At 37.5% G+C, this 20,363-nt stretch overlaps 1 protein-coding gene across 1 annotated transcript in view; it reads right to left on the bottom strand.

Annotated features, from left to right (window-relative positions):
• LOC119065026 (A disintegrin and metallopeptidase domain 3-like) overlaps positions 1–20,363 on the bottom strand; it is a 135,705-nt gene that overhangs the window by 38,039 nt on the left and 77,303 nt on the right. Inside the window, exons 19-20 of the mRNA XM_053660077.1 lie at positions 8,802–8,967; positions 8,080–8,134 (exon numbers count right to left, since the gene is read on the bottom strand). Of these exons, the coding sequence (XP_053516052.1) occupies positions 8,080–8,134; positions 8,802–8,967 (221 nt within the window). The remainder of the gene's footprint in view (positions 1–8,079; positions 8,135–8,801; positions 8,968–20,363) is intronic.

Here is a 20,363-nt window from a genome sequence, read left to right on the forward strand (position 1 = left end):
GATAGGCAGGGGAATCACAAGCTATGGAGAAGTGTATACAGTGGTGTCCTCTCTTGAGATGGAAGCAGTTAGCTTGGCCACAGGCATCTGAGGGTGGGCAATTGAGGGTATGCACAGTGGACAATGGAATGTTTTCACCTTGAGATGTAATAGCCTCCTGGGTTCAAAAGAAGATAAAGTGCTTATTTTCTACTAAAGGACCAAGCAGGTGGAAAATAAACAGACACTAGTTTACCCACTTCCGCTCACAGGATTTATTTTGGTTTGTGAAATTGAAAGCTTGAGCCATGACAAAAGGAGAGAAGAGCAGATATTTTTCCATTCTTGGATTAGGCCAGTTAATGACGTTTCTTGGTAATATCCTTTCTCCAACTTATGGCTTTTTGGATGTTATTGCTCAGTCACTGTTGTAAAAGAAATATGAAAAACACAAATGACAATTTTAATGAACACTGTCTAATTTTACTACAAGTATAGCATTTAGTTAGTATAATAAGACACTGGTTATACTGCCACAACCTATGTCAGTGCTCCACAAAATTTGAAAACTGATTTCTTCTTCCTGAATCTTTTGTGATAGCCAGATTAAAGGGAAACATTATAAATTGGTATTTATAAATATCTCATTTCCGGACTTCCGCCAAGATGGAGGTATAGGTGGATGTGCTGTGCCTTCTCACACAACCAAGTTTAGGGACAACTAAATATTAGCATCAGAAAACACAACCAGAACACAGAAAATTGAACTTTTCGGAAGTCCGTAAACAACAAATTCTTCAGCCTGACCGGTAAGGGGCGAAACCAGCGTCTGGTGAGGGATTGCACAGGAGGACTGGTCGGAGGGACCCAGGCGCGGAATCCAGACGCGCAAATCCAGACGCACGGGTTCCAAACGCAGGATTGGACCTAGTGAGCGAACAAGCAACCCACCAGGTGAGCGACTGCAGAGGAGACAGTGGGGAGGCGGTGCTGCGTGTTGACTGCGGTCGCCTATTTGCGCGCGAGCGGACAGGCGAGGGAGTGGGCGGTTGGACCTGCCGCGGCGTAGAGGGCGCCGCCATTTCCCGCTCTGACCACGCCTCCACATACAGCGTCACAACCCAGCGACCTGGGAGTCCAAGGCGCCGCTTCTCTCACTTAAAGGGCCAGAACAGACCAAAAATGTCGCAAGAAGACCTCAAAGCCCCAGAGATAAATCTAAGCGATGAAGAAATAGCAAAACTCTCAGACGCACAGTTTAAAACACTGGTCATCAGGATCCTCACAGATCTGGTTGATTATAGCCACAAATTAGAGAAACATATGAAGGCTAAACTAATGGAAATGAATGGAATTCCACAGAAAACCAATAGTGATGAAAAGGAAACTGGGACTCAAATCAATGGAGTGGACCAGAAGAAAGCAAATAATGGCCAAACAGAAAAGAGTCAAGGAGCAAGAATTCAAAGAAATGAGGAGAGTCTTAGGAACCTCCAGGACATCTTTAAACGCTCCAATATCCGAATTATAGGGGTACCAGAAGGGGGAAAGGCACAGCCACCAGTGGAAAACTTATTTGAACAAATAATAAAAGAAAATTTCCCCAATCTGGCAAAGGAAATAGACTTCCAGGAAATCCAAGAAGCTCAGAGAGTACCAAAAAAGTTGGACTCAAGAAGGAACACACCAAGGCACATCATAATTACATTAGCCAAAATTAAAATGGAGAGAATCCTAGAAGCAGCAAGAGCTAAGGGGACAATCACCTACAAAGGAGTCCCCATCAGACTGTCAGCAGATTTCTCAAAAGAGACCTTACAGGCAAGAAGGGGCTGGAAAGAAATATTCCAAGTCATGAAATCTAAAGACCTACAACCAAGATTGCTCTACCCAGCAAAACTTTCATTTAGAATGGAAGGAGAGATAAGGTGCTTCTCAGATAAGACCAAATTCAAGGAGTTCATCATCACCAAGCCCTTATTATATGAAATGTTAAAGGGACTTATCTAAGAAAAAGAAGTTAAAGAAACATGAACAGTGAAAGGACAACAAACTCACAGTTATTAACAACCACACCTAAAACAAAAGCAAACTAAAGGGACAGCTAGATCAGGAGTGGAAACATAGAAATGAAGATCTCAAGGAGGGTTAGCAACAGGGGGAGTGGGAGGAGGAGATGGGGGGAGAAGGTACAGAAAATAAGTAGCATAGACAGTAGATAGAAAATAGATGGGGGGGGGGCAAGAATAGCATGGGAAATATAGAACCTAAAGGACTTGAGACACATGGACATAAACTAAAGGGGGGTAATGGTGGGGATGGGGGGGCAGGGGGGAGGGGAATGAAGGGGGGAATAGAACAACTGTAACAGCATAATCAATTTAAAAAAATAAGAAAATAAATTTTAAAAAGATTAAAAAATATATATCTCATTTCCACAGTGTCTACATATGCCTCACATAAATAAAAGAAAATCACCAACAAGGAATCATAGGGGGAAATAACAACAATATGTGAATAAAAAATGGGTCTACATCAAATTAAAAAGCTTGTGCATGGCTAGAGAAAACATCAGCAAAATGAAAAGAGAACCAACCGTATGAGAAAATATACTTGCCAATGGTACTTCAGACAAGAGTTTGATCTTCAAAATATTTAGAGAATTCACATGACTCCACAGCAGGAAGACCATTCAATCAAAAAATGGGCAAAGAGCCCGAACAGACATTTGTCCAAGGAGGACATACAGAGGGCCCAGAGACATATGAAAGGATGCATCACTAGCCATCAGAGAGATGCACATTAAAACCACAATGAGATACCACTTCACACCAGTCAGAATGGCCATCATTAACAAGTCAAGAAAAACAAGTGCTAGTGAGGTTGTGGAGAAAGCAGAACCCTAGTGCACTGTTGAATGGAATGCAGACTGGGGCAGCCACCGTGGAAAACAGTATGGAGTTTCCTTAGAAAACTGAAGATGGAACTGCCTTTTGATCCAGTGATTCTACTGCTGGGATTATACCTTACAAATCCTGAAACACCAGTTCAAAAGAACCTATGCATCCCAATGTTCATAGCAGTATTATCTACAATGGCAAAGTGCTGGAAATCGCCTCAGTGCCCACTGATAAATGAGTGAATCAAAAGCTGTAGTACACTTACACCATGGAATACTACACAGGAGAAAGAAAGAAGGAACTTATACCCTTCACGACAGCATGGATGGAACTGAAGAGCATATGCTAAGTAAAATAAGCCAGGCAGTGAAAGACAAATACCATATGATATCACCTATGAGTGGAACCTAACCAAAAAAACAAACAAATGAGTAAAATAGAACCAGAGACTTGGAAATAAAGAACAAATTAACAGTGACCAGAGGGAAGGGGGAAGAGGAATAACAGGGGAGAGAAGGGGGAAAGGCAAGCCAAGGAATATGTATAAAGGACCCACGGACAAAGCCAACTGGAAGGAGGACTGAATGTGGGGTAGGGATGGATACGGCAGGGGAAAGTAATGGGGGGGATGAAGACAACTGTAATTGAGCAACAGTAAAAATATGTGAATAAATAATAATGTTAATTGGTCTATTTTTATCTACAAAGGATGAGTACTTTGAAGAGTTCTCTGTGCATATTCAACAGGTGTCCCTCATACGCATGTTGAAAACCGAACTCGTTCTTCACTCCCACCCACATCATCCTTTGAACACCAAACTGGTTCTCTTGTTTGTTTATTTTTATTGTTGACACTGTTACAGATGTCCCCATTCCTCCCACCATCTGCCTTCCTCCACCCAACCTGCCCCCATTCTTTCTAGCCATCACCACACTGTTGTCTGTGTCTAAGAGTTTTGCATACACATTCTGTGGTTAATCCCTTCACGTTCTTTCATCCGGTCCCTTCTTCCTCCTCCCCTCTGACAACTATCAGTCTGTTCCATGTGTCCAGGCCTCTGTTTCTATTTTGTTTGTCAGTTTATTTGTTTTTTAGATTCTACATATAAGTGAGATACATGATATTGGTTTTTCTCTGACTGGGTTATTCCATTTAGTATAAGGCTCTCCAGGTCCATCCCTGCTGTTGTAGGAAGTAAGATTCCCTTCTCTTTTAGGGTCATGTTGTATTCCATTGTGTAAATTTACCACAGCTTTTTTATCCACTCATTTACTGATGGACACTTTGGCTGTTTCCAGATTTTAACTATTGTAAATAACACTGCTATGAACGTAGGGCTGAATACATTCTTTTGAATCTGTTTCAAGATTCTTAGGATATATTCCCAGAAGTGGGATCACGGGGTCAGAGGCAGTGTCATCATTCATTTTTTGAGGTAACTTCGTGTGGTTTCCCACAGTGGCTGCACAAGTTTGCATTCCCACCAAAAGTACACTAGGGTTCTGTTTTCTTCATGTCCTTGCCAGCACCTGTTTGCTGATTTATGATGGTAGCCATTCTGACAGGGACCATTTGATATCTAGTTGTGGTTTCAATGTGAATCTCTGATTAGTGACATTGAGCATTTTTTATATGTTTATTGGCCATGTATATGTCCTCTTTGGAGAAGTGGCTTTGCAGGTCTTTTGCCCATTTTTAATTGGATTATTTTCCTTCTTGGTGTTGACTTACAGAAGTTCTTTGTATATTTTGGAAATTAACCCTTTATTAGATGTATCATTGGTGAACACGTCCCACGGACAGTGGGTTCTCTTTTCATTTTGTTGATGGGTTGTTTTTTGGTTTTTGTGGGGTTTTTTTTTTTGCTGTGCAGAAGCTTTTTAGTTTGATGTAGTCCCATTTGCTTATTTTTTCCTTTATTTCTTTTGCCTTTGGAGATTCAATGCAATTCCAATTAAAATAGCAATGGCATATTTCACAGATCTGGAACAAATACTCAAAAATGTATATGGAAACAAAAAAAGACCCCAAATAGCCTCAGCAATCTTGAGAAAGGAAAACAAAGTTTGATGGATCACAGTACCAGATATCAAACTATACTACAAGTCTACTGTAACCAAGACAACCTGATACTGGCATAAGAACAGGAATATAGATCAATACAACAGAACAGAGAGACAAGAAATGACCCATACCTATATGGTCAATTAATATTTGGCAAAGGAGACAAGAGCCTTGGGAAAATTGGACATGACATGCAAAAAAATAAAGCTAGACCACCAATTTACACCACACTCAGGAAAAAACTCAAAATGGTTAAAAGACCTAAATGTAAGTCATGAAGCCACAAAAGTCCTAGAAGAAAACATAAGCAATAAAATCTCAGAAACCAAACTAGTTCTCACCCTACTGTACAATATTCTATTAGTAAAAGGTGCCATCATCCATTGGGTCAGAGGTGTCCATTGTGTCAGAAGTGTTTGTTATTTCACCCCAAAAGCATCCATCAGTTACCACTTAGTTATTCTACTTCCATTTATCTCACAGAACTTTTTGATCTTGTCCTCTCTTCCAATCCTGCCCTCATCACACCTGCCTTGTGTATTCCATACTCTCATAGCTGTTTCACTCGTCTCCAGTTCTGGCTTGACTCTGACTGAATTTTCCCCTACTTCATTCCAGCAAACCACATCATGCTAACTCACTCTTGTATTATTTCAAAAATACTTTACATTCCCATTCATATATGAGAATTTTTAACCTCTTTATCAAGGCACATCAGGCATTTTCCTGGGCTCAGGATTTCCTATATATATTTTGTTTCTCTATGTTTATAAGTTTTAAAATGTCTCAGCACAACAAATTTAGAAATAAGCCCAGGTTTACATCTTAGCCTTGCTATATTCCTGCTTTACATCAGTGAACATTATTTAAGCATGTTTCTTATACTCTTCACACAAACTGTCAGTTCTTTCTGTCGGTTCACCTTAAAAATTTATTCCTATAGCCATTTTTAGTACTTCTGACCTGAGGTACCATCTTGGTTTCTCCTGGATTATTGCAGTAAGTTGTCCACTAACTGGATTCTCCACTTTTATTCTGTCATTGTTACAGGCTACTTTCAACAAAACTGCCTTTGTAATTGTAAGCCATGTGCCCTTTTGCTAACTCTGCTCCAAATAAACTGACATCACTGTGATTTATCAAACATTCTTGACTTTTATTTTTCACTGGATCATTCTCATGTTTGGAAAGCTCCCAACCAGGTACATGCATGAATAGCTCTACCAGCTGTATCTCTGTGTAAGCTGGTGTTGATTTATAGTTGGAATAGAAAAAGCTCTATCTTTATCCCTAGAAAAGGCTGGATGTCTGCTTTCACTTTTTGCCAAGATAAGGGCGGTGATACTGATGACTAGTTATTTAAAATTTACACAAAAGAACCTTGAGACCTTGTGCATGGTGTCTCTCTGACCTCCTCCGTTGCTTGTCTGCACTCCCTCTTGCTGTGCTATATCTTTTGCATTTAAATAAAAGGCTTATATGAGATGACCTTGTGAGTCCAGGTGACTTCTTTCAAATATCTAAACTGGATAAATATCTGCACCTCCTTCAGGTATTTGCTTATGTATCACTTGCTCAATAAGGCCTACTTAGTCAACTATATATTTGTTCAATTTATTGGTGTGGCATTTGTTAATAAATTTGTGTAGGTTTCAGGTATACAATTATACAACACATCTGTGTATTATATTGTGTGTTCACCACCCCAAATCAAGTCTCTTTCCATCATCATTTATTCCCCTTTTTCCTGGAAAGAATAATGGAGTCAGCAATTTTTTTTTAATTTTTATCAAATTCATTCATCAACATCAACTCTTCTGCCTTAATCTTTTCCATATGATCAATCACTTTGAATACACTATACAATCAACTTATGAAATATGTTTATTGCTTATGGCTTAACTGTCTAACCCACTATTTCAAATTCTTGAGGCAATATCTTAATGTAACCATGAAGTACGGGTGGCAGGAGTAGGCTATGAAAAAATGTAAAACAAAGCAAGATACTGAATTTGTGACTTAAGTGTTAGAAGAAATGAGAGAAATAGCAAGATAACAACATTGCACTGGAGAAAATGACTGAAGTAGGGAGGCAGTGAAGATAACTAACCACGAGGAGGAGACTATTATTGAACGACATGAGAGGAAGACAACAAATGCCACAATTCTCAGTTGTGATGGGGATTCTAACAGAGTAGTCAGACAAGCAGTAGATGTTGGTCTAGTAGGAGATAAGACTAATTTACATTCAGGGTAGAAGTTGTGTGTTCTCTGACAGCAGATAAGGAAACAGGTCCATTGACTTAATTTTTACTCAAGTCAGAGATGGAGGAATGGCAGCTAAGTTATTGGATAAACTCTGACCTCAGTCCTGGCTGAATTTCTGAATTTTTCCATTTAGTCCAAATGATAGGTCTAATGGGTCAAATATCATGATTTCTTTACACATATGAGTTAAAAATTTGAAAAATATATACAGATGCCTACTTTATTCCATCTTATAGTAAATACTCATCTTTCTGCCTTGGAGGGAGAGTACATTTAGCATTTTCCTTGGCATCTAACATGTCTTCAATAAATGTAAATTTTATTCTCCATCCCTAGCTATATATCAGTTTATCTGTGTTGAAACTATGGGGGTATTAGGAGTTTAAACCCTGGATCTGATTGCCTTAAATACCAACCCTCAAATTTACTAAAATTCTATACTCAGGGAGAATTATTTAAATTCTTACATCTGTTTTCTCATTTGTAAAATAAGAATAACAATAACTGGAATCTTAGTAAGGAAGAAATGTAAATGTTTGGAAACCATATAAGTCTATCAGTTAGAACCTTAAATGAGTTGGCAAGATGCATGATAACTCACAACTATGATAAGAATGCAGTTAAATCTCTTCAAAGTCACTACTTGTTTATAAAGGTTGATAAATAAATCTCTAATACTGGTTAAGATTAAGTATCTCTAAAGAGTATAAAACATAATTTGAATTACATTTTTTAGTATGATAGTGACAAATAGAAATGATGATTATAAAACATGAAAATAATAGGTCTCTTATACTGAGGTTAAAGATTTTTATAAATATATTTCAGAAATGATATTTTGTCAACAGTTCAATCCCTTCAATTTACCTTTAACTCTGTGTATGACTTGTTGCTGTCACTGCTGCTTTCATCTGATACTGATCTGTATAAAAGAAATAACATTAGTTTTAAGTTTGGGAAACATTGTAATCTTAAGCAAAATCAAGAAAAGTAATAAAGCTATATCTGTACTCATTATTCAAATAATATATACCAAGATCCACTTTGCTTCCTATATTCCACTCAGTGATCCTGTATTTAATATTTGGTCCCTCTAGTAAATATGTTGATCATATATAAATTTTACACTAAAAACCAATTTATTATTTTTCTCCTATCTTCTCTACAAAAAAACAAGATGTATATTAATATATCTGTGATAATGCTCTTCCAAAGTTGAAAGGGTAATTTACATGAAAATAGTCAAATTCTTAAATTATTATCTCTTCAGTTATGATATTTCTATCAAAAACTATGTAAGAAACTGTTTCATTTCATTAATGAGTCCTCAGTGAGTCCTCTATGTCTTTCTGCTACATTTAGGTACATTTGGTGGTAACAATTAAGCTTCACGTGTTCCTGGGCCTCTATGCACGTGAAGGATACCTACCTGCTTGAACTCTAGAAGAAAAACCATACACTAAGACCCAATATTTTTATACACTAACCCAATCCGTCCGAGAATTGCTACTCGTAATATTCAGAACTACATTTGGATTCTTTCCATAGTGCATTTTAATATAAATATAAGAAACGACAAGTTTACTTACCCTTCACTTACTGTTTCCTCTCTTACAGGAAATCTTATCTTATTCCGCTTCAGGGCAAAGATGGCAATTAAAACAAGGAAAGGCAGGAAAATGCAAAAACCGATCAAGACGCCGTTTTTCCGAGCTGCGGGGCGCGGTCTTCTTTCTGGCAGGTTCGCAAGTTTTACTGAAAACATGAAAGTACCTTTTATTTTTTCAAAAATGATGTTCAAAGCATATCAGAATTTTGACTTATAAAAATATGGGCTCCAAATAATGTGGTCATCGAATGAATAAAATTAAATTTAAGTGATTTCCAATATTCTGTGACTATGCCACAAAGGGTACTATATGTTTCTGTCACTCAGTGTATATCAATATCATTGTCATACTTTATTTTAAATCATTTTATGTATTATCTTTACCTATGGGCTATATTCTAATGCATTTTATCTTATTCCCATCTGTTAATTGCTGCTTAGAACACACTAAACTGATATTACTATCTAATAAGTTCTTCAATTTAAAATACAGAGCAAACAAAAGAACTGTTTTAAAAATTATTTAATAAAAAAAGATTGACATATTAGAAGGTTAATTGTAAAGCACAATTAATGATAGCAAACTAGGCTAAATTTATCTTTATAAAGCAACATTGTCCTCATTTTGATTATATTAATTAGAATATAAATATTCTTCCATGTGTTTTAAGATATTAGAGAAAATTTTTTTAATCTTGGAAGCTTGGTCTAATTAAATGAAAGAAATAATCCAGGCAACTAAAATACAGAAAACTAAATTAAGCAATCAGAATTACCATCAACATAACTGCAATAATATTAAGTATAAACAAAATTAATGCCCCACAAAAAAGTTCAATAACTTTGAAACATACACATTCCAATTATATGTTGGTAAAAAGTGATTTACCTAAAATTATTCAGAATGCTTCATGTATTATAAGAAATAAATTGGAAAATATATGAAAAATATTGAAATTAAGCAAATATGCAGCAGTATTACACTATGGTAGAATGCAACAGTTTTAAAACTCTTCTTTTCCTGCTTCATCCATCAGAAAATGTTAACTCTCCATTAGTTCATCTTCACTCAAAATATTACATTGAAAGTAGAGCTTCCTTCTAACATACTAAAGGCTAATTAAAGAAATTGCACCTATTTATTACTGGCTTGACAGATATCCATTACCCTATGGAACAAAGGTAGGGCTTCCACCTTAGCTATGATAAAATTGTTTCATTAAAAGGTGCCACACTTTTATCTTATAGTAAAAATAAAAAGCAAGGCAATATACGTAAGAGATATAACTTCTAGAAGTCAACAGGAAATGAAAAAGCACAATATCTGAGAGAAAATATGTTGATTTTAAGAAAATTTTATTCCACCTATAGACAATCTGCTGATCTCAGCAGACAACTGGAGTCCTAGGCAAAAGTGCAGCATTTCACTGAGTTAAGGGGGCAAAGGACAGGGCTCATAGCAATAAAAATGGCTCAGTCTGCAGGGTGCAGCCCTGGAGGCACAGTTGCTCAGTAGATCAGGGACTGTGGAAGTGCTGGGATTCCTGTCAGGTGTCATTGGTAGAGGGATAACCGGAAGCTAATTAAACAGCAGCTCTTACTGGGGTGAGATTGAAAAGGAGATATGGAGAGTTCCAGCCAAGATGGAGGTATAGTTTAAGCAACCCTTCACTTTCTCCCACAACCAAAGGAGGATGACAACCATTCTAAAATCTATAAACAATCAGCCCGTTCTCTATTTTAGTGTCTTTGGTTATATTTTGCTTGTTTGTTGTTTTGTTGAAATAGAGAACAGGCTGACAGTGACCAGAGGGGAGAGGGGAGGGAATTTCAGGGGAAAAGCGGAAGGGTTTGCAGGAACAAGTATAAAGGACACATACATAAAAACAAAGGGAGGTGGAAATAGGAGGGAGTCGGGGAGGGTTGGGGGGTGCTGGGAGGGGAAAAGGTAGAAAACTGTACTTGAACAACAATTTTTTAAAAATCTATAAACAATCAAACATGCCAGAAAATCAAACTGCATGGAACCCCAACAACCAAGGAATTAAAGAAAGAGTCAACCAGAACAACAGACTGGTAAGTCAGCAGTTGACCTTGGTCTCCTAGCAAGGTAGCAGACCAAGGGGTGGGGCTGGATGTGGCAAGGCTGCAGACTGCACAGGCAGGGCTGACTTAAGGGGAAACTGAGACTTGGAGCTGGCTGTGGACTATGGTTTCCTCTGGGGGAGAAACTCCCAGTCTCACACGAGAGTTCATTGGCAAGTGAGCTAGAGACGAGCAGAGGAGCTGCATTGTTCCCCCTTGGGGCCCTCCTTCACAGGCAGTGCTGCAGCACAGCAAAGAGGGGTGCCCTTCCCTGGTGAATACTTAAGGCCCTGCCCCTTACAACTTAACAGGTTCCCTGAGACAAAGAAATATGGGCAAATGAAAGAACAGAGCAAAACTCCAGAAAGAGGGCTAAGTGATTAGGAGATAGAAAACCTATCTGATGGACAATTTAAAGCCCTGGTAGTCAAAATGCTTACAGAAATGATGGAGCTTGGTCAAAAAATGAAAAAACAAATGAAGGATACCCAAAATGAAATAAAGTAGAATGTTCAGGAAACCAGCAGTTACAAGAGGGAAACCAGGACTCAAAGCAATGATTTAGAACAAAAGGAAGAAATAAAAATCCAACCAGCACAGAATGAAGAAACAAGAATTTTAAAAAATGAAGAGAGGCTTAGGAACCTCTGGGACAACTTGAAACATTACAATATTCGAATTATAGAGGTGCCAGAAGGAGAAGAACAACAGCAAGAAATTGAAAACCTATTTGAACAAATAATGAAGGAAAACTTCCCGAATCTGCTGAAGGAAATAGACTTCCAGGAAATCCAGGAAGCCCAGAGAGTCCCAAAGAAGTTGGACCCAAAGCAGAAAACACCAAGACACATCACCATTAAGCTACCCAAAGTTAAAGACAAAGAGAGAATCTTAAAAGCAGCAAGAGGAGAGTTTTACCTACAAAAGCGTGCCCATAAGAAAAGAAACCTTGCAGGCAAGAAGGGGCTAGAAAAGAAGTATTCCAAGTCATGAAAGGCAAGGACTTACATACAAGATTACTCTATCCAGCAAAGCTATCATTTAAGATGGAAGGGCAGATAAAGTGCTTCCCAGATAAGGTCAAGTTCAAGGAGTTCATCATCACCAAGCCCTTACCATATGAAATGTTAAAGGGACATCTCTAAGAAAAAGAAGATCAAAAATATGAGTAGTAAGATGACAACAAACTGACAACTATTCACAAATGAACTTTAAAAAAAGAAGGAAAAATAACAAAAACAAAAACTAAGCCAACTATAACAGGAACAGAATCAGAGAAATTGATATCACATGGAGGGGGAAGGGATGAATATGGGGGAAAGGTACAGGGAAAAAGAAGCATAATTGGTCAGCATAAAATAGACAGGAAGAGGTCAAAAATGGTATAGGAAACAGACAACTCAAAGAACTTATATGAACAACCCATGGACATGAACTAAGGAGAGGGTAATGCTGTAGGATCAGGGGTATAGGGCTAAGGGGGGGGGTGGGTAAAGGGGAGAGAATTGGAAAAACTGTAATAGCATAATCAATAAAATATACTTTAAAAAAGAGAAGAAAAGGAGATACGAGAGTTCGAGCAGTGCTGGAAAAAGAGCACCAGTAAGATCCCAGTTTCTCCACATCCTCACTAATCACATGCTGCCTGTAATTTTTTTAATTAAAATCAACCTACAAAGATTGAACTAGTATCTCATGTTCTTTTGATTAACATTCTCCTAAAATGTTGAGCACAATATCATGAGCATATGAGCTATTTTTATATCTTGTGGGTCAATATGTTTATTTAAACCCCTTTTCATTTTTATTGGAAAGGAGGAAGTAAAACTGTCACTGTTCGCAGATGACATGATAGTGTACATAGAAAACACTATAAACTCCACCAAAAAACTACTTGACCTAATAAGTGAATTTGGAAAAGCACCATGATACAAAGTCAACATTCAGAAGCTGAAGGCATGTTTGTACACCAACAACAAAATATCAGAAACAGAAATTAGGAAAAAAGTCCCATTTACTATAGCAACAAGAAAAATTAAATACTTAGGAATAAACTTAACCAGGAGGTCAAAGCCTCCGAAAACTACACAACACTGAAAAAGAAATGAAGGAAGACACAAAAAAATGGAAGCATATACCATGTTCGTGGATTGGAAAAATTATCATCATCAAAATGTCCATGCTACCCAAAGCAATCTATGAATTCAACACAATCCCTATCAAAACAACAATGACACATTTCATAGATATAGAACAAACATTTTTTAAATTTTATGAGAAATCATAAATAACCCTGAATAGCTGCAGCAATTATGAGAAAGAAAAACAAAGTAGGAAGGATCACAACACCTGATATCAAACTATATTACAAGACCACTGTAATCAAAACAGTCTGGTACTGGTATAGGAAAAGACACATAAAGAGAATAGAGAGCCCAGAAATCAATGCATCTCAATATGGTCAGTTAATATTTAACAGACAGGCAGGAACATAAAATGGAGCAAAAATAGCCTCTTCAGTAAATAGTGTTGGGAGAATTAGACAAGTACATGCAAAATGATGAGACTCAACCACCAATTTACACCATACACAAAAATATATTCAGGATGGGTAAAAGACTTAAATAAAAGTCATGACACCATAAAAGTCCTAGAGGAAAACATAGGCAGGAAAATTTCAGATATGCCACACAGCAATATTTTCATTGATATGTCCTCTTGAGCAAGGGACTTAAAGGAAAGAATAAATAAATGAGACTACATCAAACTGAAAAGCTCCTGCACAGCTAAAGAAAGTATCAGCAAAATATAAAGGGAACCAACTGTATGGGAGAACATACTTGCCAATGATACCTCAGACAAAGGTTTGATCTCCAAAATATATAAAGAACTCACCTGACTCCACAGCAGGAAGACAAACAATTCAATAAAAAATGAGCAAAGGACCTGAACAGACACTTCTCCAAGGAGAACATAAAGGTGGCCGGAGACATATGAAAAGATGTTCAGCATCATTGAGCCATCAGAGATGCAAATTAAAAACACAATGAGTAATGCCACTTCACACCAGTCAGAATGGCCATCATTAACAAATCAACAAAAACAAATGCTAGTGAGGAGGATGTGGAAAAGAACCCTAGTACACAGCTAGTGGAAATTCAGACTGGGGCAGCCATTGTGGAAAACAGCATGGAATTTCCTCAGAAAACAAAATATTGAACTGCCTTTCCATCCAGCAATCCCACTGCTGGGATATACCCTAAGAATCTTGAATCACCAGTTCAAAAGAATCTGTACATCCCAATATTCATAGCAGCATTATTTACAATAGCCAAGTGCTAGAAGCAGCCTAAGTGCCCATCAGTAAATGAGCGAATCAAAAAAAGGTGGTACATACACACAATGAAATGCTACATAGCAGAAAGTAGGAGCTGCTACCCTTCACCACAGCATGGATGGATCTGGAGAGCATTATACTAAGCAAAAAAAAAGCCAGGTGGTGAAAGACAAATACCATATGATCTCACCTATTAGTGGAACCTAATCAACAAAACAAACAAGTGAGCAAAGTAGAACCAGGGACTTGGAAATAAAAAACAAATTGTCCGTGAGCAGAGGAGAGGGGGAAGGTGAGTTACGGGGGGAAGAAAGGGAAAGGACAAGTAAAGGAACATGAATGGAAGACTCATGGGCATGGACAGAGCGCAGGGGATTGACTGTTGGAGGTACAGGGGATGGTGTGGAGAGATCAGTGGGGAAAAGGCGGGATAACTGTAACTGAACAACAATTTTTTAAACACTGTCATTTTTCCTTAGGTCATATTTTTTATTTTAGACTTGGAAGAGTTATTCACATATTCTGGATACACAAGATACATATCAGATATAAGATTTGCAAATATTTTCTTCCATTCCATAGTTCGTCTTTCATTTTCTAGGTTATATCATTTATTTGTAACAAAAAGTTTCTTCATTTTGAAGTTCAGCCAATTGTTTGTTTCTTTGCTTGTGTTTTGGTATCTTGCCGGGGTCCAGCCTGGCAGGTCTCAGGATCCCCGAAGGATGGACAGCGCAGGTGACGAATGAAGAGTCAGACACCTGATCGGATGCTGGAGAACACCCAGCCTCCGTGGGTCTGACCGAACTCTCAGAGTTTGATTTAAGCTTTATTTTTATGCGGATTGTTATATAACATTAAAGGAACAGGTGCATGGCATGATCAGTTAAGCAGAAAAAAATCAATACAGAGGTAACTAGGAAAAGTATGGGAAATTTCATAGATTCAATTATGTTAAAGGTTATTTTGACCAGGAGAGCCATTAATCAGACAATTAGAAATAGCTGTATGTACAGAATTTTAAATGTCTTATTGATGAATAGATGTTTATTAAAGTTCTTAGAATTTGGCATGGGTCAAAAGGATATGCTAGACTAAACAGTGGTTATAGGAAATTTATTACAAGGCCTTTTTGGTATCTAACTTAGCTACCTATCTTCTTATCTAGAATCTTACTTTATGTACTTTGGACTCTAACTCCTTAGCAATTGTTTCTACGTGCTCAGTTTGTAAGTTAACCAGCTTCTCTTGCTTCTTTACCTGTCTAATTCTATTAATATATATTCCTGTCCAAGGTAGAGGAGGGGCTATCACTCCATCAACTTTTAGATGTTCAGGGGCTACCCCATCAGGGGGGACTTTTGTTCTATGGACAAGAAATCATTTTGTACTTCATTGGGATTCTGCAGATCATTGAACCTGAAATACAGGTGTCTAAAAATTCCACCACCTATTAATTGCAAAGACAGACATGCAAGGAGAGATACACAGGAAATCCAGCCACAGTTGTCTCTGCTGGGCAGATGCATCTCATCTGTCCCGACTGTGTCAAGGGACGGTGTTGGTCGGCTCCCGACAGTGTCTTCTATAAGATAGCCTGTGCCAAGGTCACACTCTCTGACGACTCTCTCTCCGTGAATTTGACCACTCCAAGAACCTCAAAAATGAACCTGCAGGCTCATTCTGTCACATCTAGATGTGATATTAGGTAGCATCAGGTCTTCAAGTTCCATCCATGTTGTTACACATGCCAGGATGTTATTCCTTTTCGAGGCTAAATAATATTCCATTGCACATTGGAATATGCCATATTTCATTTCTCTATCTGTCCATCTGTCTGATTTGGGTGTTTCTACCTTTTCTCTATTGTAAATAATGCTGTTATGGAAATGGCTGCATACATATCTGTTTGAGTCCATGCTTTTAATTCTTGTGGTATATGTCTAGCTGTGGAATTGCAGGATAATATGCTAATTCTATGTTTAATCTTTTGAGGAGTCACTACACTGTTTTCCACAGAGGATGCATAATGTTTCATTCCACCGACAGTGCACAGGGGCTCCACCTTCTCTGTGTCCTCTTCAACACTTGATATTTTCTGGATTTTTTGATAACAGCTCCCCTGCTAGTTGTAGGTTTGACCTGCAGTTCCCTAACAAATAGTGATGTTGAGCAGCTTTTCATGTGTTTATTGGCCTTGTAACTATCTTCTTGGGAAAAATGTTTTTTCTAGCCCTTTACCCATTTGTTAATTGGGTTAGTTGTTTCCTTGGTGTTTAATTGTAGGAGTTATTTACATATTATGGGTATTAATTCTTCATCAGATATGTAATTTGCAAACATTTTCTCCAATTCCATGGGGCACCTTTTCACTTTGTTGATAGTGTTCTTTGCTTGAAAAGTTTTTAATTATGATGAATTCAAATTTATCTTCTTCTGTTTTCTGTATTTCTGGCACCATGTCCAAGAAATTATTGCAAACCCCAATGTTTTAAATGTTTCCCCCTATGTTTTTTTCTAAGAATTTTATCATTTGAGCTCTCACATTTAAATTTCTGATTCATTTGTACTTAATTTTTGCATATAGTTTAAGGAAAGGTCCCTGCTTATTCTTTTGCTTATCAATGTCCATTATCCCAATACCATTTGCTGAAAAGACTGTCCTTTCCCTCACTGAATGGTCATGACATGCATGTGGAAAATCATTAGACCACATACGTGAGGGTTTATTTCTTTTGGTTTGCAGGCCTGCGCTCAATCCACTGAGCTACACCAGCCAGGGCTGAGGGTTTATTTCTGAGCTCCCAATTGTATGCCAATTGAAAATTTTCAGCCTTCTTATTTTGTTGCCCAAAGTGATACGTCAACTTCTAAGAAGGCACAAAAGAGGCCTAGGGTCAACTTCTTTTTCAATTTCTTTTTCAACTTTCAGCTTCTACTGAACATAACAGAGGATTCAGAAATTTTCTTTTACTGCTTATAGTGCTAAAAAAGAATATTGATGGAGAAAGACATTTTACAATTTGTAACTGGACAAATGCAGAGAAAAAGAGAGCAGACTTTTCACTGAAAATATATAGATGCCAAATAAACACATTAAATGTATTCAACATCATTATCCATTAGGGAAGTGCAAGTTAATACCACGATGAGATATTCTGCACACCTAATTAAATGGCTTAAAACTATAGCTGGTGAGGATGACAAAAAAACCTGGGTCATTCACATATTGTTGATATAAATGTCAAATGGTCAGCAGCTCTGGAATAGTTTGGCAGTCACTTTTTAAAATGTAAGTTTATATTTTGCTTGTTGATTTGGCAAAATAAAGAACAAACTGCCAATAACCAGAAGGGAGAGGGATAATAGGGGAAAGAAGGTGAAGGGTATTCAGTGAACATGTATAAAGGACCCATGGACAAAACCAAATGGGGGTAAAATTGAGGGTAAGAAGTATGGGTGGGTGGGCTGGGGAAAACTGGTTGGGAGGAAATGGAGACAACTGTACTTGAATAACTAAAATAAAATAAAATAAAATTTGAATATCTACAAAAATAAAGCCCTGTAAAAGGCTTACCATCAACCCAACAATTTCACTCTTGGGCATGTTTCCCAGAGAGTTAAAAATTTACTTTTATGCAGAGTCTTCTACATGAATGTTCACTGCAGATTTATTTATAACAGCAAACACTGGCAACCAGCCTATGTCCTTCAGTGAATAAATAATTAAACTAATTTTGATACATCTATATAAAAATACCAATCATCAGGCCCTGGCTGGTGTAGCTCAGTGGATTGAGCTCAGGCCTGCGAACCAGACAATCGCGGTTTGATTCCCAGTCAGGGCACATGCCTGGGTTGCAGGCCAGTTCCCTGCAGGCCAGTTCCCAGCAGGGGATGCGCAAAGGGCAACCATACATTGATGCTTCTCTCCCTCTCTCCTTCTTTTCCCCTCTAAAGATAAATAAATAAATTTAAAAAAATACCAATCATCAATAAAAAGGAATGAAATATTCATATATGCAACAGCTCAGATTTAGTTCATGGAAGTTATGAGAAAGCATAAAAGCCAATCTGAAAGAGACACAAACTGTACAAATATATGTATGTAACATTCATGAAATAACATATTTAGAGAAATAGAGAGCAGTTCAGCATTTGCCAGGATTTAAAAATGAGGTATGGAGGGGGTCAGTGTAGCTACATGGAATAACATTAGTGATAATATATGTAGTCATGATACACTTCTATACCTTGACTGTGGTGGCAACTACACCAATTTGAACATGTGGCAAAATTGCCCAAAAGTAAATACACAAACACACATGTGCAGCCACATGAGTGCAGGTACACTGCTGAAGTTCGAAAAATGTCTATGCATTTTACCAACGTCCACCTCCCGGTTTTGATATTGCACTGCAGTACTGAGGCAAGTTTCTGTGGATGGAGGCACCACAGAACCTTCAATGAGTGAATTAATAAGCAAACTATAGTATATCTTTTCAATAGAAAGCTACTTAAAAACAGAAATGAATTAACTATTAAAACATATGACAATAGGAATGAATCTCAAATGCATATGACATTCTGTAAATGAAAATCTTTGGGGACAGAGAACAAGTAATTGCTTTTCAGGAATTAGCAGTAGGGAATGAGTGTAAAGGGGAAGCCAGAGGGAAGATTTGGGTGACAGATCTATTGTGCGTCATGACAATAATTCATGGGAACAAAAGTCTGTTCTTTTCTGTACCTATAGAACTGTATACCACAGAATAAAAATGCTAACGGGCATAAATTTTCTAAAACCAAATATGTTTAATAAAAATAAATATTAATAAAGAGCCCTGGCTGATGTGGCTCAGTGGATTGAGTACCAGCCTGGGAACCAAAGGGTCACCAGTTTGATCCCCACTCAGGACACAATGCCCAGGTTGCAAGCCAGGTCCATAGTAGGGGGCGCTCGAGAGGCAACCACACATTGATGTTTTCCTCACTCTCCTGCTCCCTCCCTGCCCCTCTCTCTAAAACTAATAAATGAACATTTTTAAAAATAAAAAAGAGACAATGGCTGGGGTTTTTCCCCCAAAATTTCAAGAATACATCGACCTATAAATTCAAGAATCTGGACAACCTGAGCAGGATGAATTCAAAGACAAACACATCCCGGTAAATCCTAGTGAAACTGTGAAAAATCAAAAATAGAAAATAAGTCTGCAAATCAGACAAAAAATAAAAGAATCATTATATTATTGAGATGAATAATGACAACTGTATTTTCATCAGAAAATCCAAGCCTGGATACAATGCGCTTGCCCCTGTGAACTGCTGAGAGAAACAATTCTCAATGTGGAAATGCACTTCTAGTGAAGACTACCCTCCACAAACTAGGTGTTGAAAGACAAATACCATATGATCTCACCCTTAACAGGAAGCTAAACAACAAAACAAACAAGCAAGCAAAATAAAAACAAAGACACTGAAATAGAGAACAGGGGACAGCGACCAGAGGGGAGAGGGGAGGGAATTTAAGGGGAAAAAAGGGGAGGGATTTAGAGGAACAAGTATAAAGGACACAGGGACAATAACCAAAGGGGGTGGAAATGGGAGGGAGGTGGGGAGCATGGGGCAGGGTGGCTGGGATGGGAGAAATAAACAGAAAACTGTACTTGAAAAATAACTAAATAAAAAAAGTTTTAAAAAATGTTTTAAAGAAAAACTAAGGCTGAAACATAAGGTCACTACAAGGTACACACAAAAAAAGAAATACAAAAAAAAGTTTTATCAGGCTAAAAGAAAAAGACCCATATGGAAATTTGAATGTGCCAGAAGAGTTGAAAAGCCCTACAAAATGGTAAATAGGCAGGCAAATGTAAATGTTTATATTTAAAAAATTTAACAATCTATTATATATTTATTGCAAATAATAATGTAGTATCAGGTTTATAATATAATATGTAAATAAAATATAGAGCAATAAAAGTGCCAACAATGGAAAGACAGTAATAGAACTAAACTGCAATGAGATTTATACATTGTGAAATTTAGAAAAATCAAATATACTACATTCGTTCCTGAGTGCTCACCAAATAAATGCAAAAATGTTTTGTACCATTTACTGTC

Source organism: Artibeus jamaicensis, unplaced genomic scaffold (assembly GCF_021234435.1).
Source record: "Artibeus jamaicensis isolate MK-2021 breed Jamaican fruit bat unplaced genomic scaffold, CSHL_Jam_final scaffold_833, whole genome shotgun sequence".
In the NCBI taxonomy this organism is placed as follows: Eukaryota; Metazoa; Chordata; class Mammalia; order Chiroptera; family Phyllostomidae; genus Artibeus; species Artibeus jamaicensis.